General features: G+C 41.2%; 2 protein-coding genes and 1 non-coding gene across 4 annotated transcripts; all 3 read right to left on the bottom strand.

Annotated features, from left to right (window-relative positions):
* Positions 1–701: 701 nt before the first annotated feature.
* LOC121838651 (ribosomal L1 domain-containing protein 1-like) lies at positions 702–9,709 on the bottom strand. 2 transcript variants are annotated; one of them, XM_042306119.1, is made up of 7 exons: positions 9,639–9,709; positions 9,010–9,126; positions 6,652–6,800; positions 4,778–4,879; positions 4,467–4,562; positions 3,912–4,043; positions 702–841 (listed from the first exon to the last, which is right to left on the bottom strand). In XM_042306119.1, exons 2-6 carry the CDS (start codon positions 9,043–9,045, stop codon positions 4,031–4,033), a joined length of 396 nt encoding a protein of 131 aa, XP_042162053.1. In that variant the 5' UTR covers positions 9,046–9,126; positions 9,639–9,709; the 3' UTR covers positions 702–841; positions 3,912–4,030. The 2 variants fall into 2 exon arrangements, with proteins under 2 accessions (XP_042162053.1, XP_042162054.1); XM_042306120.1 differs by lacking the exon at positions 702–841 and adding an exon at positions 1,323–1,422.
* On the bottom strand, positions 4,204–4,331 carry LOC112224816. The gene has a single exon (XR_002949497.2). It is a non-coding gene; the product is annotated as a small nucleolar RNA ACA64 (small nucleolar RNA).
* A 154-nt stretch (positions 9,710–9,863) lies between the features above and the next one.
* On the bottom strand, positions 9,864–21,513 carry gspt1 (G1 to S phase transition 1). Its single transcript, XM_024387951.2, has 14 exons — positions 21,111–21,513; positions 20,738–20,779; positions 18,996–19,265; positions 18,827–18,860; positions 18,573–18,650; positions 18,215–18,395; positions 17,684–17,838; positions 17,305–17,445; positions 16,982–17,075; positions 15,466–15,546; positions 14,936–15,109; positions 11,019–11,108; positions 10,677–10,845; positions 9,864–10,505 (listed from the first exon to the last, which is right to left on the bottom strand). The coding sequence occupies exons 1-14, from the start codon at positions 21,307–21,309 to the stop codon at positions 10,453–10,455; spliced, it is 1,761 nt and encodes a 586-aa protein (XP_024243719.1). The 5' UTR covers positions 21,310–21,513; the 3' UTR covers positions 9,864–10,452.
* Between the last annotated feature and the right edge of the window lie 1,736 nt (positions 21,514–23,249).

Raw genomic sequence — 23,249 nt, 5'->3', positions numbered from 1 at the left:
AAATGGCTTAAGGACTCAAAGTCAAGGTATTGGAGTGGCCATCAGAAAGCCCTGACCTCAATCCTATAGAAAAAGTATGTGTGAGCAAGGAGGCCTACAAACCTGACTCAGTTACAGCAGCTCTGTCAGGAGGAATGGGCCAAAATTCACCCAACTTATTGTGGGAAGCTTGTGGAAGGCTACCCGAAACATTTGACCCGAGTTAAACAATTGAAAAGCAATGCTACCAAATACTAATTGAGTGTATGTAAACTTCTGAACCACTGGGACTGTGATGAAACAAATAAACCACTATCATTCTGACATTTCACATTCTTCAAATAAAGTGGTGACCTAAGACAGGGAATTTTTACTAGGATTAAATGTTAGGAATTGTGAAAACGTGAGTTTAAATGTATTTGGCTAAGGTGTATGTAAACGTCCGACTTCAACTGTATAAGAGGACATGTATTTCAAAACCAGGGAACAGCACTAGGGGCTACGTTGATGTTCCCAGAGAGTGAACAGGGAGACAGCACAAAAAGGATACCACTCCCTGCCTCACTGGAATGAGTTTCATATAGCAATGGAGTTACACCAAAATTCATACTGAGAGTGAACCAGGTTCCGAACCAGTGCAAAACGAGTCTTTAAATAGATTTCATTTGACTAAAATAGGCAAGGTGATCAACCAACAATATTTACAAGCTTACTTCTTTCTCTCGTAGAAGTGCTTGCCGATGTGCGAGGACAGCAGGCGGCGAATGCGGTCGTCTGAAAGAAACATGTCAAAGTTCCCCAGCAGCCGTCGTTTGGCTTCAAAGGGCTTGTACTCAGTCCTCAGTGTCTTGTAAGGGATCACCTAAAGAAAGACAAAGGGATATGCCTGGATGAGTTGTCTCGTGCACCAAGAAGTAAACGAGGACCATATCATAAGTAATCATCATTATTACATACATTTTAAGTATGACAGTAAGTAACTGTCTCAAAGTTGTAGCGACAGACTCCAATAGGGAGGAAAGTCCGCCTGGATATATTTAGAGTCACAGTGGCACCATCGTGGCCCATGTCCAACACAGAGACAGGAGTACACTTATTCACATTGCATGACCAAATGCTAGCTACAGACGAGAGTAAAATCAGTTGAAGAGATGCATTAGACAGTTCACTGAGTAAAAAATAATCCCCCCCCTTACACACGTTACTGTCAAATTCAACACAAAAATCAATATCTTTGGGCTACACATTACATTGAATACTTTCTGCCTGTGGACATCTGTTCTACAATGTGCCAGCAGAGCAAGATACCCTTTGTTGGCATAATTGATCTCTTTCAGGCAGAGTACATCTGGCATACCACATTTTATTGAAAGTGTGGTGTTCCATTCATTTCTATAGTGGCATCCAGCTTAAGCCAGGCCCAGCTCCATCTCCACTTCATCCCTGAATAAATCAAATTCAAGTTTGTCACGTGCGCCGAATACAACAGGTGTAGGTAGACCTTACAGTGAAATGCTTACTTACAGACTAACCAATAGTGAGAAGGTGTGTGTGTGTAGGTAAGTAAAGAAATAAAACAGTAAGAAGACATTTGAAAATAAGAGTAGCAAGGCTATATACAGACACCGGTTAGTCAGGCTTATTGGAGGTAAGTATGTATATGTATCCTATTTTGGATTCAAAACAGCAAAGCACCTCACGCCTCCTCGTCCATGCCTCCCGAGGGGAACGACATGCGGAGATCCATTCACCTACTCTGCATCACAAAGACATGGTGGTTGGAACTAAAAATCTCCTATTTGGACTGACCAAAGGATTTCCATTGCTCGTGTTTCTTGGCCCAAGAAAGTCTCTTCTTATTGGTGCCCTTTAGTAGTGGTTTCTTTGCAGCAATTTGAACAGTTGATGTTGAGATGTATCTGTTACATGAACTCTGAAGTATTTATTTGGGCAGCAATCTGAGGTGCAGTTAACTCTCATGAACTTATCCTATGCAGCAGAGGTAACTATGGGTCTTCCGTTCCAGTCCTCATGAGAGCCAGTTTCATCACAGCGACTGCACTTGAAGATACTTTCAAAGTTCATGAAATGTTCCATACTGACTGACCTTCATGTTTTAAAGTATTGATGGACTGTCGTTTCTCTTTGCTTATTTGAGCTGGTCTTGCCATAATATGGACTTGGGTCTTTTACCAAATAGGGCTACCTTCTGTATACCACCCCTACCGTGTCACAACACAACTGATCGGCTCAAATGCATTAAGGAAAGAAATTCCACAACTTAACCTTTAAGAAGGCACAGCTGTTAATTGAAATGCGTTCCAGGTGACTACCTCATGAAGCTGGTTGAGAGAATGTCAAGAATGTGCAAAGCTGTCAAGGAAAAGGGTGGCTACTTGGAAGAATCTCAAATATAAAATATTATGATTTGTTTAAAACCTAGGGGGCACTATTTTCATTTTTGGAAAAATAACGTTCCCAAAGTAAACGGGCTATTTTGTCAGGACAAGATGCTAGAATATGCATATAATTGACTGCTTAGGATAGAAAACACTCTAAAGTTTCCAAAACTGTAAAAATATTGTCTGTGAGTATAACAGAACTGATATTGCAGGCGAAAGCCTGAGAAAAATCCAATCAGGAAGTGACTCATGTTTTGAACGCTCTGCGTTCTGATGCGTCCCTATTGAGCAGTGAATGGGCTATCAACCAGATTCCTTTTTCTACGTATTCCCCAAGGTGTCTACAGCATTTTGACATAGTTTCACGCCTTTATGTTGAAGAATGAGCGTAAACGACTACATTGCGTAAGTGTCCGGCTGAGGGCTCTCAGAGTCATTCTTGCGTAATAGACAGAGGTGGCTATTTTTCCTCCCGGTCTTACGGAAAATACAGCTGTCCCCGTTGATTGATATATTATCGAATAGATATTTGAAAAACACCTTGAGGATTGATTATAAACAACGTTTGCCTTGTTCCTGTCGATATTACGGAGCTAATTTGGAATATTTTTGGAGCTGTCGTGACCGCAATTTCCGGTCAAATTCTCAGCCAAACGTGAAGAACTAACGGAGTTATTTCGGCTACAAAAATAATATTTTTGGAAAAAGGAACATTTGCTATCTAACTAGGAGTCTCGTGAGTGAAAACATCCGAAGCTCATCAAATGTAAACGATTTAATTGGATTGATTTTCTGATTTTCGTGATCAGGTTGCCTGCTGCTAGCTAGGCATAATGCTATGCTAGGCTATCGATAAACTTACACAAATGCTTGTCTTGCTTTGGCTGTAAAGCATAATTTCAAAATCTGAGATGACAGGGTGATTAACAAAAGGCTAAGCTGTGTTTCAATATATTTCACTTGTGATTTCATGAATATTTTCTAGTAATATTATTTGACTGTGGCGCTATGCTATTCAGCGGCTGCTGACTAAAATGATCCCGCGACAGGGATGGGTAGCGTCAAGAAGTTTTAACACTTGGTTACGACATGATTCCATGTGTTATTTCATAGTTTTGATGTCTTCACTATTGTTCTACAAAGTAGGAAATAGTAAAAAATAAAGAAACCCTTTAGGTTTCTTTAACCTTGAGTAGGTGTGTCAAAACTTTTACTGGTTCTGCATGTATGTACATATGCATGTAAATAATAGAGAGCTCTGCAATTGACCTCAATAGTCCATATGTGGCACTAAGAGCTATGTTGATGTTCCCAGAGAGTGAACAGGGAGACAGCACTAAATGGAGACCGCTCCCCTGCCTCACTGGAATGGGTTTCATATAGCACTGGATTTAAACCAAAATTAATAGAGTGTAAACAGGTTCCGAACCAGTGCAAAGACGAGTCCTTTAATTTGACAAAAATAGATCATTGATCAAATAATATAATCTTCCAAAGCAATTTACAAGCATTTGTGTGTAGCAGTCCTACCTTGGCATCCATGGCTGCGCGGGTCTGTTTCTGTGTTTCATCTATAAGGGTCAGGTTACTCAGGTTAGAGGTGTAGATGGGCAGAGCCACTGATTGGCTTTTCAAGTGGATGACCTTTATCAACGGTCCTTTCTGCAAGAGAGACAACACTTTATACTCAAAGAACACAATCACTCATACATTCAGGTCAAAACTATTTCTGTGAAGAAAACATTTAATGTTACGGCCATTTCTACCCTGTGTATCGTATCACTCAGACTGCGGCAACTTGTTAAAGGCCTTTCTTTGTCAGGATTGTAGGCACATGGGTTTAATCACACTGCTATACAGAGCAGGCAATAAGCTTAACGTACCACAGTACTATAGGCCCTGTAATCTCACCTCAGACAACAGAGATATCAAAGGTGATTTTCAGACTGGGCCCACACATTTCTTTAGCATTAATAAACATTGAGTATACCTGACCATTTAACGTATAATAAAAGTGTAAATATCTGTGTTGACGGGGTACAATTGATTAGGGAGATCAGGAAGACATCCTGGCAGTAAACTCACCTAACCCGTAGTTTTGTCACGATGGTGCTGACAGCTGAATCAATATTCTCTGCTATTTCATCTGCAGCCATCCCAGAGTGGGCCACACAAGCCATGCTAAAACAAACAATAACATTTTACAGGAGGCAATGTGTATATAAATGAATGTACATTAATTGCCCTTGTGTGTCAGTTGCAGAGACAGGCCCCAATAGAGAGAGAGATCTGTCAGGATATATTTTGAGTCACTATGGCACCATCATTGCCCATGTCCAACACGGACAGGGTTTGCTGAGGCGCACTTACTGACTAAGTCAGAGAGCAGGCCTCACCAGTAGCAGCCTTTCTTAGAAATGGAGGTTGTTGTCCCCTGGATGGTTCTCTGGATGTCCAAGGCCAGCTTCTTGCTCTGCAGGTTCAATGACAAAGGCTCCCTAAGCAGGGGAGATTAAAAATAAATAAAAACTCCATTAGATTAGAACTCTGTAAGGGCTAGCTTAAAGGTACATTTAAACTTACAGGTGAAGGTGGAAGTTTACATTCACTTAGGTTGGAGTCATTAAAACTCATTTTTCAACCACTCCACAAATGTCTTGTGAACAAACTATAGTTTTGGCAAGTCGGTTAGGACATCTAGCATGACAAGTAATTTTTCCAACAATTGTTTCCAGACAGATTATTTCACTTATAATTCATTGTATCACAATTCCAGTGGGTCAGAAGTTCACATACACTAAGTTGACTGTGCCTTTCAGCAGCTTGGAAAATTCCAGAAAATGATGTCATGGCTTTAGAAGCTTCTGATAGGCTAAGTGACATCATTTGAGTCAATTGGAGGTGTACCTGTGGATGTATTTCAAGGCCTACCATCAAAATCAGTGCCTCTTTGCTTGACATCATGGGAAAATCAAAAGAAATCGGCCAAGACCTCAGTAAAACAATTATAGACCTCCACAAATCTGGTTCATCCTTGGGAGCAATTTCCAAACACCTGAAGGTACCACGTTCATCTGTACAAACAATAGTAAGCAAGCATAAACACCATGGGACCACGCAGCAGTCAGACCGCTCAGGAAGGAGACCCGTTCTGTCTCCAAGAGATGAACGTACGTTGGTGCAAATCAATCCCAGAACAGCAGCAAAGGATCTTTTGAAGATGCTGGAGGAAACAGGTACAAAAGTATCTATATCCACAGTAAAACGAATTCTATATCGACAACAGGAAAGGCCGCTCAGCAAGGAAGAAGCCACTGCTCCAAAACCGCCATAAAAAAGCCAGACTACGGTTTGCAACTGCACATGGGGGCAAAGATCACACTTTTTGGAGTGATGTCCTCTGGTCTGATCAAACAAAAATAGAACTGTTCACAAAATATATGGCACGTGAGGGAGGAAAATTATGTGGATATATTGAAGCAACGTCTCAAGACATCAGTCAGGAAGTTAAAGCTTGGTCGCAAATGAGTCTTCCAAATGGACAATGACCACAAGCATACTTCCAAAGTTGTGGCAAAATGGCTTAAGGACTCAAAGTCAAGGTATTGGAGTGGCCATCAGAAAGCCCTGACCTCAATCCTATAGAAAAAGTATGTGTGAGCAAGGAGGCCTACAAACCTGACTCAGTTACAGCAGCTCTGTCAGGAGGAATGGGCCAAAATTCACCCAACTTATTGTGGGAAGCTTGTGGAAGGCTACCCGAAACATTTGACCCGAGTTAAACAATTGAAAAGCAATGCTACCAAATACTAATTGAGTGTATGTAAACTTCTGAACCACTGGGACTGTGATGAAACAAATAAACCACTATCATTCTGACATTTCACATTCTTCAAATAAAGTGGTGACCTAAGACAGGGAATTTTTACTAGGATTAAATGTTAGGAATTGTGAAAACGTGAGTTTAAATGTATTTGGCTAAGGTGTATGTAAACGTCCGACTTCAACTGTATAAGAGGACATGTATTTCAAAACCAGGGAACAGCACTAGGGGCTACGTTGATGTTCCCAGAGAGTGAACAGGGAGACAGCACAAAAAGGATACCACTCCCCTGCCTCACTGGAATGAGTTTCATATAGCAATGGAGTTACACCAAAATTCATACTGAGAGTGAACCAGGTTCCGAACCAGTGCAAAAACGAGTCTTTAAATAGATTTCATTTGACTAAAATAGGCAAGGTGATCAACCAACAATATTTACAAGCTTACTTCTTTCTCTCGTAGAAGTGCTTGCCGATGTGCGAGGACAGCAGGCGGCGAATGCGGTCGTCTGAAAGAAACATGTCAAAGTTCCCCAGCAGCCGTCGTTTGGCTTCAAAGGGCTTGTACTCAGTCCTCAGTGTCTTGTAAGGGATCACCTAAAGAAAGACAAAGGGATATGCCTGGATGAGTTGTCTCGTGCACCAAGAAGTAAACGAGGACCATATCATAAGTAATCATCATTATTACATACATTTTAAGTATGACAGTAAGTAACTGTCTCAAAGTTGTAGCGACAGACTCCAATAGGGAGGAAAGTCCGCCTGGATATATTTAGAGTCACAGTGGCACCATCGTGGCCCATGTCCAACACAGAGACAGGAGTACACTTATTCACATTGCATGACCAAATGCTAGCTACAGACGAGAGTAAAATCAGTTGAAGAGATGCATTAGACAGTTCACTGAGTAAAAAATAATCCCCCCCCTTACACACGTTACTGTCAAATTCAACACAAAAATCAATATCTTTGGGCTACACATTGCATTGAATACTTTCTGCCTGTGGACATCTGTTCTACAATGTGCCAGCAGAGCAAGATACCCTTTGTTGGCATAATTGATCTCTTTCAGGCAGAGTACACCTGGCATACCACATTTTATTGAAAGTGTGGTGTTCCATTCATTTCTATAGTGGCATCCAGCTTAAGCCAGGCCCAGCTCCATCTCCACTTCATCCCTGAATAAATCAAATTCAAGTTTGTCACGTGCGCCGAATACAACAGGTGTAGGTAGACCTTACAGTGAAATGCTTACTTACAGACTAACCAATAGTGAGAAGGTGTGTGTGGACCATTCTTAGCCCTGTATTGACGCTTTGCCTGTTTGATGGTTCGTCGGAGGGCATAGCAGCATTTCTTGTAAGCTTCCGGGTTAGAGTCCCGTACCTTGAAAGCGGCAACTTTACCCTTTAGCTCAGTGTGAATGTTGCCTGTAATCCATGGCTTCTGGTTGGGCTATGTACTTACAGTCACTGTGGGGACGACGTCCTCAATGCAATTATTGATAAAGCCAGTGACTGATGTGGTGTATTCCTCAATGTCATTGGAAGAATCCCGGAACATGTTCCAGTCTGTGATAGCAAAACAGTCCTGTAGTTTAGCATCTGCTTCATCTGACCATTTTTTAAATGAAAACAATGGTGCTTCCTGCTTTAATTTTTGCTTGTAAGCAGGAATCAGGAGGATAGAGTCGGATTTACCAAATGGAGGGCGAGCTTTGTACGCGTCTCTGTGTGTGGAGTACAGGTGATCTAGAATTTTTTTCCCTCTGGTTGCACATTTAACACATTGATAGCGATTTGGTAGAACTGATTTAAGTTTCCCTGTATTAAAGCTACCGGCTACTAATACACTTGTTTAACAAGCAATGCCTCATTTTCGCTTAATTCCCTCACCCTGAAAACAAACCACATACTTTTGAGGGAACATTTCACACATATTGCCAGGATCCAGTAAGCAACTAACGTCTTATAACTTGAGGAACAGCAAGCAGTCATATACCAGTTAATACTATAGCTAGCTAACGGAGAAATCGATCCAGCTAGCAAGATGCTTAACAATACTAATAACACTTGTTCCACCACACTTTCTCCCCAACCTCAAACTTTCCAAATGCCAGTTGTTTTTCGGTTACAGCAACACCTTCTCGCCGCCGTGGTCAGACTTCTCACCTACCTGTTTGATATCATTCAGGGGATGCACTGCTGTAACTGGCAAACTGCCTTTCCACCCTCCCGCTGTCTTTCCAGAGTGCACGCTGATGCTGTAACTAGCAAATTGGTTGTCTCTTCTTTCTTCTGTCACATGCTGCATTCTGTTATGTGAACGATTGGCCGAGCCTTGGATACAGCCAGTATTGCGCATCACTCAATAAAGCCCCCCCTTTTCTCATTGGATCTACACAAATCACATAGGTATCCTATTTTGGATTAAAAACAGCGAATTTCGCCAGAAGGTGACTAGCATGCATCCCCGATTGGAGGATAAGGTAAGCACTTTTAGTCTCTAGAAAAGCCTTGTATAAATACAATTATAGTATTTAGAAATACCTCTTGACCCCCCCCCCCTCCTCCTCTCTGTCAGGACCTTCTTGCAGAACTGCTGGATCTGGTCAGGGGTCATCTCTGGTGTAGATGCCATGAGGCAAGGGGCTGAGTGACTTGTGATTAGTACAACAGCTTCATCACCTATACTCCAGAACAGTGTGTTGCTGGAGAAACACACTTTTTCCATAGACACTGTTTCCATAGATATTCTTGTATTATGTAGCGATGTTGCTCTGTACTGTGTGGGCAAAGGGACTCACGCGGGGATGGTCTGGGTCTGCTTGAGGATCTGCCATAGTGTGAAGAGGGAGAGGTGTTGACTCTCGTCTGGGGTGGATTTGGTCTTCAGGAAAGCATGCAGTGCTCTTAACAGCCTTCTTTACATAGCAATACAATGAGAACGTGTTTAGAATATCTCCAACATGACAAATTCATATTTCGGTTATTTTGTGCAAATAGATCTATCAAATGCAAATAACCAGCCTCATTAGCTCTGCTGAGAAAGCTAACGCGGATACGCTAGCTAACTTTAACTAGTTACAACTTTTTCACTTTGCGACTAACGACGTTACAAGTCAGAGTTGAGAAGGGTCGCTACAAAGGCACTTTCACCAAGATAACTAATTGAGGGGGGTGTACAACTTTTATCCTTGATAATGTATTCACAGCGTTCCTCGTTGAGATACATAAAATAACTGAGTGACTTGCCTCGTGTCGTACTATCCTAATGCACAAGCAACCTAGCTTGCTAGCCAGCGAGTTGCTAACTCCAAAGAAAGGTGGTTTACACAATATAACCAACTGATATCACCCCCACTTTTACTAGCACGCAAATAACAACTATACTATTGTCGAAGAAGCCCCTTTGAAAGTTGCGTTAATACATTACCTACACCCGGTCCAGAGGCAAATCCTCCGGTTTGTCTGCCATACTTATTTCTTCACGTTTTTCCAGGTTGCGCATGCGCAAATCGATTCGTTTACGTCACTCTTGAAATTGAAACATCCCAACTTTATTTGCAAGAAGTTTGTGGACAATTTTTGCACACTTCTTTCTACATACACGATTCAAAAATTCTAAATGAACATTGTAAGAAATTGAGAATAAACAGAGTTTTTACTTTTATTCCTCAGTTTGATACTTTATTTTCATTGTTGTTGGTAACGTGACAGCACATGATCACAACAGGAACCATGTTTGTTTGATTGTGTGTGTGAACATACCAGATAGGATTTGGTATGGGGATGTCTACAACCAAAATATTAACATTTTGGTATAATATTTTGGATTTGAGTGGGTATAACTAGCTAACTCTGGTCCAAAGTGATGCAACCGGATGCAACGCCAGTCCCTTCCTTTCCAAACAAAGTAACACTGCATACATTCCCATTTCCAAAACAAAAGGTGGACCAGCGCAGAGTGAGGTTGGCTTAGGAAAGGGTAGCGGCTACATTAGTGGCATAGCTGAGCTCTCAATATGAGAAAGCTGACACACTGGACTTGTCTTTCTTTAATATTGTTCATCATAAAAACTGATTCAGTCACTTTTTACAGTTTCTTCTTTATTTTCAAACTTGATTTGTTCTCCTCCTTCTCTTCCTCTTCAGGAGAGAGTGGTATGTAAGAGGGGGTGGCTGGCTAAGTCGGCGTCAGCAGCTTCCTCTGTCATGACAACTGTCCCAGGATTCCATGCTGGTTCACATTAGTCCTTCTCTGGTACCAGCTTCAGCACTTTGCCAATAGCAATGGTTTTGCCTGAAAAGGGAGGCAATTACATAGTTATAAAAATGAGTTAGAAAACTATTGCCAAATGGAATACTAATATATCAAGTAGAAGCTTCTTCATATTCATCAATAGAAACAATAAATGGGGAAAAACAATATCACAGGAACAGACACACAGACACAGACACACACACACACTACCTTCATCTCGAAGGGTGAACCTCCCCATCTGTGGGAAGTCTTTGAAGGTCTCCAGGCAGATGGTTCCGGCACACCGAAGCCGGGCGATGCACACCTGGTCCTGTTTGACAAAGCGAGGTCGTGTCTTGCTCTTCTCACCTGTCTTCTTGTCCACTAGACAAATTAAGGCCTGATGAGAGAATTGAATTAAAAACTGGTTTATTTACTAATGAGCATTATTCACTGACAGAGAAGATACCTGTGGTTGGCAAACTATAATTAGATAGAGACCCGGTCAGGTTAGGAGATGTAAACAAGCTAATGTAATTTAAGCTAATAATAATAAGCTAATTTGTAACTCACTGTGATTTGTACTTCTTCAATACAGGTGTGGATGTGTAGGACTGCGTTGTAACCTGGGCAGATTATGGATTTATGCTCAATGATGACGATCTAAAAACAAAGTAAAAAAACAGCAGAGAAATTAGCAGAGGTGCAAGTACTGGAGTTTACATATTTTGTTAGCTCAATCTAGCATTAAGGTTGGGTAGGTTACTTTGTAACTGTAATCCATTAGGGTTACCTGTCCAAAATTGTAATCAGTAATGAAACTTTTGGATTACCCAAGCTCAGTACCATAGTCTAATTACTTTCAGTTACTTTTGGATTATATCTCCCTTAAAAGGCATTAGAAGACAAAAATAATCCATCAAACACATATGGTGTGTCATCAGTAGGTTAACATTTTATGTCATTAATCTTCTTCTGGAGGCAGCTCTGCAGAGCGGTCACTAGCTGGCACAGCCAATAAATCATAAAATATGTTTTTAAACCAGTGGCGGTTGGTGCCATTTAAGATTAGGGAGGAAACTTTTTTTTAATGAGCATGGCCTTATTTCTATTAAAGCATATTGGATGGCTGTCATTCATATTCCATTCACCCAGCTCAATGTAACATCGATAGGTTAAGGCGAGAGTGGTATGAGAGTGATACATGATACATGATAGTCAAATTTTCCCTATACCCATTATGAGGATGCTACAACAGCCTACTTATTAAAGTATATACATATAATGTAGGTGCACATGAGAGACAAATTGGAGTAATCAAGGTGACAGACAGTGACACAGTCAATACCGCCTTGCACACTCTTGCCTGCATCTAGCTGATCTAGGGGTGTAGTCATTAGTCCAAACTGTTGCCAAAACAAGAGTTACTATTGGACAAATTCAGGTAAGTCTAGTTTTCGTTTAGTTTGCTTCCATTTACTAAATATTTTTTCAACAGAATCGGCAGCATGAATACACCCCTGATCATCCACACACAAAGTTCACTTTCATTGCAGCCACATACAAACAGCATCATCACGTTGCTTGTGGTATAATTCCTTCTCGCATCTACTCACTCTCCTACTTTCACATTTTCCCTTCGCTTGTGGACTTCAGGCAACAACAACAAAAACTCTCCAAGCCAAACCTTCATACCATAACCATTAAACGATGCGCACAGCACACAGTTGAAATCGGAATTTTACATACACCTTAGCCAAATACATTTAAACTCCGTTTTTTACAATTCCTGACATTTAATCCTAGTAACAATTCCCTGTCTTAGGTCAGTTAGGATCACCACTTTATTTTAAGAATGTGAAATGTCAGAATAATAGTAGAGAGAATGATTTATTTCAGCTTTTATTTATTTCGTCACATTCCCAGTGGGTCAGAAGTTTACATGCACTCAATTAGTATTTGGTAGCATTGCCTTTCAATTGTTTAACCTGGGTCAAACGTTTCAGGTGGCCTTCCCCAAGCTTCCCACAATAAGTTGGGTGAATTTTGGCCCATTCCTCCTGACAGAGCTGCTGTAACTGAGTCAGGTTTGTAGGCCTCCTGGCTCGCACACGCTTTTTCAGTTCTGCCCACAAATTTTCTATGGAATTGAGGTCAGGGCTTTGTGATGGCCACTCCAATACCTTGACTTTGTTGTCCTTAAGCCATTTTACCACAACTTTGGATGAATGCTTGGGGTCATTGTCCATTTGGAAGACCCACTTGCAACCAAGCTTTAACTTCCTGACTGATGTCTTGCGATGTTGCTTCAATATATCCATATAATTTTCTTTCCTGATGATGCCTATTTTTTGTGAAGTGCACCAGTCCCTCCTGCAGCAAAGCACCCCAACAACATGATGCTGCCACCTCCATGCTTCACGGTTGGGATGGTGTTCTTCGGCTTGCAAGCATCCCCCTTTTTCCTCCAAACATAACAATGGTCATTATGGCCAAACAGTTCTATTTTTGTTTCATCAGACTAGAGGACATATCTCCACAAAGTACGATCTTTGTCCCCATGTGCAGTTGCAAACCGTAGTCTGGCTTTTATATGGCGGTTTTGGAGCAGTGGCATCTTCCTTGCTGAGCGGCCTTTCAGGTTATGTCGATATAGGACTTGTTTTACTGTGGATATAGATACTTTTGTACCTGTTTCCTCCAGCATCTTCACAAGGTCCTTTGCTGTTGTTCTGGGATTGATTTGCTCTTTTCGCACCAAAATACATTCATCTCTAGGAGACAGAACGTGTTTCATTCCTGAGCGGTATGGTGTTTATACTTGCATTCTATTGTTTGTGCAGATGAACAAGGTACCTTCAGGCGTTTCAAAATTGCTCCCACGGATAAACCAGACTTGTGGAGGTCTACAATTTGTTTCTGAGGTCTTGGCTGATTTCTTTTGATTTTCAAGCAAAGAGATGTCAAGCAAAGAGGCACTGAGTGTGAGGTAGGCCTTGAAATACATCCACAGGTACACCTCCAATTGACTCAAATGATGTCTGTTAACCTATCAGAAGCTTCTAAAGTCATGACATTTTCTGGAATTTTCCAAGCTGTTTAAAGGCGCAGTTAACTTAAGGTATGTAAACTTCTGACGCACTGGAATTGTGAAACAGTGAATTATAAATGAAATAATCTGTCTGTAAACAATTATTGGAAAAATGACTTGTGTCATGCACATAGTTGATGTCCTAACCGACTTGCCAAAACTATAGTTTGTTAACAAGAAATTTGTGGAGTGGTTGAAAAACGAGTTTTAATGACTCCAACCTAAGTGTATGTAAACTAACGACTTCAACTGTGTGTGTGTATATATATATATATATATGTTTGTTTTTTTAACAATTAAATACAAATAAAAAAGACCCAAGCAACTAATAATAACAACGCAAGCCTATACATACACTTTCCAGCTCATTCATTACTGCTGCATTGCTTGTTGTTGCGCTGAGTGTAAATAAGAAGAACGCACATTTGATTGCTTATAAAAGTAGTGTGCTGCTATACAAAGTTGACAGTGCTGAGTAAGAACTTAAACATGAAGTCATAAAAACAGCAGTTCTTTGCTGTATTCATTGACAGTCTCTCTCTAGTCATGGTTTTAAACATTTTGAAATCTCACAGTATTAACTTTGCTGTAGCTTTCTTTTATGTGTGCTACGTTCCAGCAGACACGGTCATCTGAGCCATCCGATTGGCCAGCGGTACAGCTATTGTGCACTTGATTTGCTCTCTGGGCCTGCCGGAAAGGCAGAGTTTGTACCTTCAGACAAATGAAATTGTTCAAAATCGCAACAGTTCGCCTACCCGGGGCACAGGGCAGCTGAATCGGGTGCACCTACAGCCAACAGCCCGAGACCAATTTTTTTTATAAGAACACAAGGCTTTATCTTTGGGTTTTTGGAAATCGACCAGTCGGTGACCACTGCTCTAAAAAGTTGTGAAGTTCAATCTCATGCTTCTCTCTGTGGGCACACCCGCAGTTTAGAGGGAACTTTGGTCATAACGTATTTTTCCGCAATCATTCTTTCTGAATTCAAAAGTAGTCCAATAAGTAATCAACTAGTTTTTCAAAAGTATCTTAAATGTGACAACAATATTTTTGCCGATAACGTAACTGATTAGTTTTTTTTGTTTTTTGTAATCAGATTACATGTAATCAGTTACTCCCCAACCCTGCCTAGTATCACTATCATTTAGCATTTCTATAATGCAGCGTATCTTCTTAAGATGATCCTAGACGAAAATAATATATGCCATTTATATAGCAAACTCTTATCCAAAGCGACTTACAGTCATGCGTGCATACACTGTACATTGTACGTACGGGTGGTCCCGGGGATGGAACCCACTGTAACAAATCAAATTCTATACTGGCATTGCAAGCGCCATGCTCTACCAACCAAGCTACAGAGGACCTTAGACCTGTCCTAAGGAGCGTAGGCTACCTGGGCATCAAAGGTGCGTCCGGAGTGGCAGAGGTTCTCAGCGTTACAGAGGATGAAGCCAGGCAGAATCTCCTCTTCCTCGATGCCCTTCAGCCTTAGCTTCAGGTTCTCCCCAGGAACAGCTTCATCTGTCTCCACCTCATCAGACAGCAGGCTCAGCACCTCCACTGTGTGCTGGGGGTAGTGATAACACATCACTTGTATCATAGTGCTATATATACAGTATATGTTATACATCAAGTATTATATTAGTATCCTTAAATGGCAAGATAAACTGGGTCTGGGAAGGGAAATATAATCATTAGAATCCCGAAGTAACGCCTTTAACACAGGTGCGCACATTTTGGAGAATCCAAAACAGATGTGCATTTTAATGTCGGAAGTCTGGAGTCCCTTTCACAATTTACATTTTAATTATTTAGCAGAGGTTCTTCTGCGCAGCATCTGCCAAATTAGTAAAAAGTAGATGTAAATTGTGAATGTATACTCTCCAGGAGCAGAACAGATGAATGACCTATGGAGAGCCTTACCCTGTTAGGCATCATGACCAGCTGCTGGGCTTTGGCAATGGAGCCAGACTCCAGCTTCCCCAGGATCACCGTGCCCATATCCTGAGCAAAGAGCACAATCAAGACCAGGTTAAAGGTTATGCTATCAGTTCAAGTCAGTGGCCTTGTGGTTAGTGTCCTCCCTGAGATTGGAAGGTTGTGAGTTCTATCCCTGGCCGAGTCATACAAAAGACTGTAAAAATGGGACCCGATCCGTCTCTGCTTTGCACTCAGCGAGATAGTTTAGGGAGAAGAACCTGCAATAGACCCGCGTCCTCTCCAGGGGGTGTTGTACATCAAGCTGCCTCATGCTACAGAAACAGGAGGCTCCTGTTCCTACAAGCCATTCCGGCTCCCACAAGGGTACTTACTATCAGTTAAAGAAAATTGTATTATTACATTACATCCTTTTTTCCCCGTTCTCATCCTCTGCTCCCATCTAAGAGGTGTTAATAATTTGGTGGGTGCTTATACTTGTCCTATTTCAAAATTGGATTTTTGTATACCCCAACTCCCCCTGAGACACCCTCAGAGAGTGGGGTCACGGCCAGGGTCTGCCATTAACAACAGTGACCCTGGAGCAATTAGGGTTAAGTGCCTTGCTCTAAGGCACATCAACAGATTGGTACTAAGGGTTAGGAAGGACACTGGAGTTTGCAAGATCACCTTGATATTGAATGAATGAATGAATGAATGAATTAATTAATTAATGAAATTAAAACTAAAATGGATTCCAGCTGGGAGATTAAAATGGTTGTTAAAAAAGCCAGAAAGTTTTTGGTTCCTTTCCTTTTTATGCTACCACCTAAGATGCCATATCTTCAGTGTCCTAGCACTAAGCTGTTGACCCCCTGTTCTACTGTACTGTAGTGAAGTTAGAACAGGCCCACTGCCAGCTAGTCTAACAATCTTACCATCCCCCAATTAACTGGACCGTAATTCCATTATATCAACTGAATAGAAGACCTAGTTAGAGCTCCTGGGTTTCATAACACCCTGCAGTGTGTAGAAAACCTGCTGAGACAGCTATACAATATCTTAATTCCATCACGTTCCCTGCCTTCTAACATGTTCCAAAACACACCCACACACTGATGACACCGGTGCCAGAAAGCTAAATTGTCTTGTGGAGAAAATGGCTGTGCTCTGCAGTCCTTGGCTACAGTAGGGAGGACTTGGAAGGACACCCTGATGTTGGAAGGCCAGAGTGTGTGTGTGTGTGTGTGTGTGTGTGTGTGTGTGTGTGTGTGTGTGTGTGTGTGTGTGTGTGTGTGTGTGTGTGTGTGTATGGTGTAGCAGCTGCATAGTCCTGCGTTATCGTTATCTTTTGGAAGTAATTTCATAAAACGTTGGCAAACTCTGAGATAATAATGGATTATTAATTACGACAGAATAAAATGGCCTGACTTGATTCAAATTTATGCTAGCTATGCTGTTAAGTGCAATACAGAGCTAGAGATATGTAACTGGGATAACTCATGACAGCAGTTGCACTCACCTTGTATTTGTCTACGATGGGTAATCTGACGGGGCCGTCTGTGATTCTGTTGAAGCTTGGCAGGCTGTCTAGGTGTGGGATGAATGGCAACCCCCTTGTAACAAATAATAATTAGGACAATAAATGATTATCTTTTCTAATACTACATATTATGGATTTTAAATTATTGTGGGAATAGAGAACTTTTATAGCTTCAGAAAAGTTAGCAGAGCTACATTGATTTGATGGACTGATATCAAAATGAAGACTTGACAAGCAACCGTCACTCAGCACCCACAAAGCGATTGTACTTTTGGCAGAGAACAGAATGGGGGTTGACTTACGTGTACCACGTGCACTCCTCTATGGGGTCCTTCAAGTTGGCTCCCGTTAGCCCAGAGCAAGGCATGAAGTAGATGTCCTTCTTTGGATTGAAGCCCACCTTCTTCAGAAATGGCACTAATTTCTCTTTACATTCCTCATACCTGTAGTGGAGAGGGAGGAGGATGGGTTATTTTACTGAGTTAAATATCAATGTTACAATGTTGACTAATTGAGGAACACAATCTCTTTCCTATTCTATGACTGTCTGTCATAACCAGCCATGCAGCATGAGGGTCAATGAACACATTGGATGGGATACTGTAGATTCTGCATTTGGCTTTAAATATACATTTTGTTTCTCTCTACCAAGATGCATGTCGGTACATTGTACTGAGTCACCTTTCCAAGCTCCAGTTGACGGTGGGGTCATCCATCTTGTTGACGAGGATGATGAGGTGCTTGACTCCAGCCGTCTTGGCAAGCATGGCGTGCTCTCGCGTCTGGCCTCCCTTCTCAAAGCCTGTCTCAAACTCTCCTTTTCTGGCCGAGATCACCTGACCACAACATAGGGTTACGTTAGACTAGCATAGGGTGCAGAAGATACTGATAAACAACTAGGGTACACCATAATGTACTGTACATACTGTCTGTCATTATCTACAGTGTCGTTTTCAAAATGAAAATACATGTTAGAATCTACCCTCTCATTATACAGTAAGTCAGTCCTCTTCTTCTCATAAAAAAATCTATTTATAAAAAAAATGCATTCCCAGTCAACTTGTATGCGACCAATAAACTATGATTTGATAATGGCAACTTTCCAACTACCTAACTAACAGGGACACATGGGTCTGTTTTGCCTTGACCCAGCAGATATGAAAAGTGAACAATTACAATGCCTTCTGCTAAGCATTGTTTGGGAAAACTCACCAGCACTGCCAAGTCAGCCTGTGATGCACCACCAATCATGTTGGGGACAAAGCTTTTGTGGCCGGGGGCATCCAGGATAGTAAAGTGCTTTTTCTCTGTCTCAAAGTAGGCTCTCCCCACCTCCACCGTCTTCCCCTTGTCTCTCTCCTCCTGGTTAGTGTCCAGGGCCCAGGACAGGTACCTAGGGAACAGAAAAACAAATCTGAGTGCCTAAAATGTATGATTAAAAACAGGCTACCATATTTTCTCATGTCGTACCCAAGATGAAAAAGTAATATGCAAACTTTTTCAGAATTATTTTGTATTATTTTCAATCATACATATAACTGAATCTAGTCACAACAGAAGGTAAGCTCACCATGTTTCTCTGTTTTTTTCTTTTGCTTCTCTTTCATATTTCTCCAGGGTTCTTTTCTCCACCATACCTGTCAAATACCTACGATAAGAAAGAAAAACAGACATTGTCTGATCTGATAAATATAGGAAAACATTGTATTTTTTAGGTAGCCATGGCATTAATAGCAATGGTTAACATACTGTAGAAGAAAATGATAAGCCATCTTCAGTAACCTGAATGTAGGCATAGTTATTGATAACCATGTTATTACTCACATGATCTGTCCCCCAATTGTTGATTTACCAGCATCTGAAAAAAATAAAAAAGAATCCTCAATCCAAATGAACACACAGGCAATTTCTAAGAGCCATTTCCCTGTGCCCAGGGAGAACAAACAATGTACGAAAGAAAACCATGAGGTAATAGTATACAATAGGGACGGACCCACATGACCGATGAACACCACATTGACATGCTCCTTCTTCGGGGCATTTGGTGGGAGCGGGATTACTTTTAGCACGGGCAACTCCTCCTCTTCTTCCTCCTCCATCATCTCTACTTCCTCCCTTCCCTGTGCCTCTTCACTGGAACCTCCCTCTCCTCCCAGTGCTCCTCCTCCCCCTGGTTCTCCTTCCCCGGGCTCCTCTTTCTGCTCCCACGTCTCCACCTCCACCGCCATGTCTGCTTCTGTCCCTCCTCCGTTCTCCACCGGAGCTAAACGACACAAACGGCACTTGGTTACCACTGATGTAAACCATGAAACAATGCTCTTTTGTTTAAGGTAGTCCGCACAGCCAGCAGATTTCACAGGTGCATTATGGGTATATGAGATCACTTGTGAACAGAAAGGAGAGTACCTGCACACTGTTCAGATGAGGGTTTTTTTCCTCAGGGTTTTGAAGGAGAATCTGGGAGCATCTAAACTGTGTGCTGGAGCGTACAGTGATTGGCTGCTCTCTTCAAACAATGCTCTTTGACCTCACAATATAACAATGAAATTGGCTTATTACACATTTATTGCATAGTTGTCACCTATGCCATGGATGTTCAATATAATTATTTAATAGTGATATAGCGTTGCAGTGATAGTAGTGGTAGCTAGCTAACCTTATATTGAACAAATTAAATGCATTCTTTAAAGAAATTAAAGTGCATCTAGCACTGATGCAAATGTAGAAACCTGCTAATCAAATCAGTAGATTAGCGTGTACAAAAACTCTTCCCATAGCAGCATAAAAACAAGGCCTGCACCTCCTTATCCATGAAATTAAACATCTGACCGATCATGTACAATGCCTGTTCTCTTATCAACGCTTGTCATTCACAATCAGCATTGGAGAATAGTCATGATGATGACAACTGCCCGGAGAAGCATGCATGCAATACCACAGAAAATGTCGGCATCTTTGTTCTGAAATATAAACCCACAAGGTAACTTCACCAATCACTCAGAACTTCCTTCCCATCATGTCTTCTCTCTCTCTTGCAGGCTGCAGTTGCAGCCAGGTGTCACACTAACAGATAAATCAGGCCAATGTAACCTGAGTAGATGTGCACAGTGGCAGTGCTCTCTTGCCAAATTTAAACACCTGACCTCAGCACATATACGGCTGGTCAACATAGTACATTTCTACAGAAACATTCCCTGAAAATACAAGAACTGGACTGTGCCCCATTTGGTTATAGCAGTCTAACAACATATTTTCTATCTGTTTCCACATGATCCAGTGTACTAGTCTATTTTAAGCATAGGCCTGTGATGTTGCATCATGCTATAGATGTGCATGTAGGGAGTAGCTCCCACTCCCTACATGCACAACCTTCCCAGTTGGACCTTGTCATGTCTCCCAGAGCTGGCCTTCAGGCATAGGCTACCTCCTAGTGAACAGTAGGCCTGAATGAATGCAAGGTAAACAATACTGACTGAAGGACATTTGTAATTGCTTCTGGAATGAGTTGGGTGGGAGTTGGCAAGGCAACCTTCTACAGGTAAAAAGACCTAAGGCCTTTAAAAAAAAAACACCTGTGATATACACACCTTCAACAAACAAATCTGATACTGTCTGTGATTGTCCAAACAATAACATTGTGTGAAGTACAAGGCAGAGTGTGAAAAAAGGAAGTAAAAGGAAGAAAGAACAGTTATATATTATATATAATAATATAGTAATAGACACAAAACATACCAACTGTTTCTAAAACCTCCATGCTGGCAACTGGCTCAGCACCTGTGAAGAGACAAGTTGTTGCATTCAACATTGGCATTATATGGACATTGGAGCTTTTAGGAATCACCATTTCAGATTAAGTACGGGTGAGGGTTTAACAATAATTATAGCATTATGAGCAGTAGGCCCAGTTGTAAAATGTGCACCATCATGTCAAAGCTGTCACATTAGTGTTGAGCAATATCATAGCTACAACACTAGCCCAGTGAGCTTGCTAGCTACAAACTCAAGCTAGCTATCTATTTGGCTAACTTGGTTAACCCCTGGCAATAACAGCAGCTGTCAACATCTCGTTAATCCAACACTCCACCACAAGCACGCACTGACCTACCGTGACCATCGGAATTGAAGATTTCCGTAGGGCTACTTTGAAGGAAAGTCGGCACAAACACCGCCGCGTCGACATTCGGGATAAATGGCTTGGCATTGACGCTGAGAGCGGCGAGAGCGGACTGGAGCCCCGCGGCAGCTCGGGCCTTAACATCTTCCTCCTGCTCCCACGAATCCGGTGCTGTGTCTCGCGGGTCCATGGCACAGTTAGCTAAAATAGCTAGCTAGCTTGACTGTGAATAATGCAGCTGGCTTGATGTCCGTTAGCTATGTTATCTTGCTACTTATTCAATACTTTGCGTTGCTTCACTGTGTCTTGTTTTGGGAGGCATATGGTGCGCCGGTGTCACGCACGGAGGCAAGCCCGACGAGAGAGGGAGAGACGTGAACCTACAGTTCCAGCACAAACCGCTAGGAGGACCGCTCGAGAGGGCGACCCCTGGAACTACAGAACAATGCATTCTGGAAGGTGGGGTTGAATATAAAGCTTTTCATCGTTTTCTCTTTAGACTCAGTATACCAGTAAATATGAAAATTAATAACAGTATAATAATCAGAGCATGTGTACACATCCTTTACTTTATTAAACAAATAATTTAAACAAGTTATATACAGTGCCTTCAGAAAGTATTCACACCCCTTGAATTTTCTCACATTTGTTGTGTTCCAGCCTGTATTTAAAATGGATCAAATTGAGCATTTTTTCTCCGCTGGCCTACACAAAATAGCCCATAATGTCAAAGGTGTTTTATGTTTTTCGATTTAAAAAAAATAAATGAATAAAAGTTTCAATGTCTTGAGTCAATAATTATTCAACAGAAGAGACAGTGTCATTATATCATTTATTTTGGTACTGTCCATATGTAGCTTGTTTTTGGTCAAAGGTCCAGGAATGGCTGAAGAATTGCAACATTTACCTGGCGCTAACTCTGCAGATAGCAATACTGGGTGATTTCAAAAGTCATGGACCGAATGGTGGGACTAAAAACAACAAGATAACTCATGTAAAATATACTGTGTCTGTAATATGTGTATAGGTTCAGAACTTTTGTGAAACAGCCCAGTTAAAAAATATATGGCAAATAGAAATCAAACTGGATGGACATCAGAAATAGAGGTTGAGGGTAGAGAAATATTATTGTAAAATAGATTGTATGTAAAATGTATATAGTATGTATAATCGGGAAGTAGAAGACTATGTTTTGATGTTCATTAGTTTACTCCAATTCTGGGAAGGGTGGTAGGGTAAATGGAAAATAATAAAGGAAAATACACTTTAAAAAGACATGTATACCATACCAGTCAAAAGTTTGGACACACCTACAGTACTCATTCAAGGATTTTTCTTTACATTGTAGAATAATAGTGAAGACATCAAAACTATGAAATAATACATATGGAATCATGTAGTAACCAAAAAAGTGTTAAACAAATCAAAATGTATTTGCGATTTGAGATCCTTCAAAGTAGCCACCCTTTGCCTTGATGACAGCTTTGCACTCGCTTGGCATTCTCTCAACCAGCTTCATAAGGTAGTCATCTAGAATGCATTTCGATTAACAGGTGTGCCTTGTTAAAAGTTAATTTACAGTATTTCTTTCCATCTTAATGCGTTTGAGCCAATTAGTTGTGTTGTGACAAGTTAGGGGTGGTATACAGAAGATAGCCCTATTTGAAGATGGTCTCCATTATGGCAAGAAAAGCTCAAATAAGCAAAGAGTAATAACAGTCAATCATTACTTTAAGACATGAAAGTCAGTCAATTCAGAAAATTTCAAGAACTTTGACAATTTTGTTGGGGTAGGTTCCTTGTCAGTCATTTGCTTATTGGTGAAATCAGCAATCAGACAATATCTTTCAGTAAATCAATCAAACCTTTTATTAATGCAATTGCAGACATAAGTTGACAACGGGAACATAGCACGCATGTTTCCGAGTAAGTTCTGCAAAATAGGAAAGGTCCAAGTTGCTTTAATATGCTTGCAGTCAACCCCTAGTGATGAAACTGTCTACGTCAACACCTTCTACTCATGAGACCAAGCCCAGGCATATACAATTATACAAACTTGCAGGAGAGAACAATAGTTCCAGTATTTTCTAAGGGCTCAGCAGTAATTTTCCACTCCTGTGTGGCTTACAG

This window comes from Oncorhynchus tshawytscha, linkage group LG25, assembly GCF_018296145.1.
Source record: "Oncorhynchus tshawytscha isolate Ot180627B linkage group LG25, Otsh_v2.0, whole genome shotgun sequence".
NCBI lineage: Eukaryota > Metazoa > Chordata > Actinopteri > Salmoniformes > Salmonidae > Oncorhynchus > Oncorhynchus tshawytscha.
Note: the sequence above shows the minus strand (reverse complement) of the source record. Positions and strands in the feature narration are given on the sequence as shown.

Excerpts from the sequence above, each read along its gene's own strand:
- gspt1 (XM_024387951.2), bottom strand. The coding sequence starts at position 21,309 with ATGGACCCGCGAGACACAGCACCGGATTCGTGGGAGCAGGAGGAAGAT. Across the intron at positions 17,839-18,214 it reads AGGCTGACTTGGCAGTGCTG|GTGATCTCGGCCAGAAAAGG; the intron begins GTGAGTTTTCCC and ends TGTTGTGGTCAG. Across the intron at positions 10,506-10,676 it reads GTTCACCCTTCGAGATGAAG|GCAAAACCATTGCTATTGGC; the intron begins GTAGTGTGTGTG and ends CTCCCTTTTCAG.
- LOC121838651 (XM_042306119.1), bottom strand. The coding sequence starts at position 9,045 with ATGGCAGATCCTCAAGCAGACCCAGACCATCCCCGC. Across the intron at positions 6,801-9,009 it reads CAGACCCAGACCATCCCCGC|GTGATCCCTTACAAGACACT; the intron begins GTGAGTCCCTTT and ends GTCTTTCTTTAG. Across the intron at positions 4,880-6,651 it reads CACTTCTACGAGAGAAAGAA|GGAGCCTTTGTCATTGAACC; the intron begins GTAAGCTTGTAA and ends TCCCCTGCTTAG.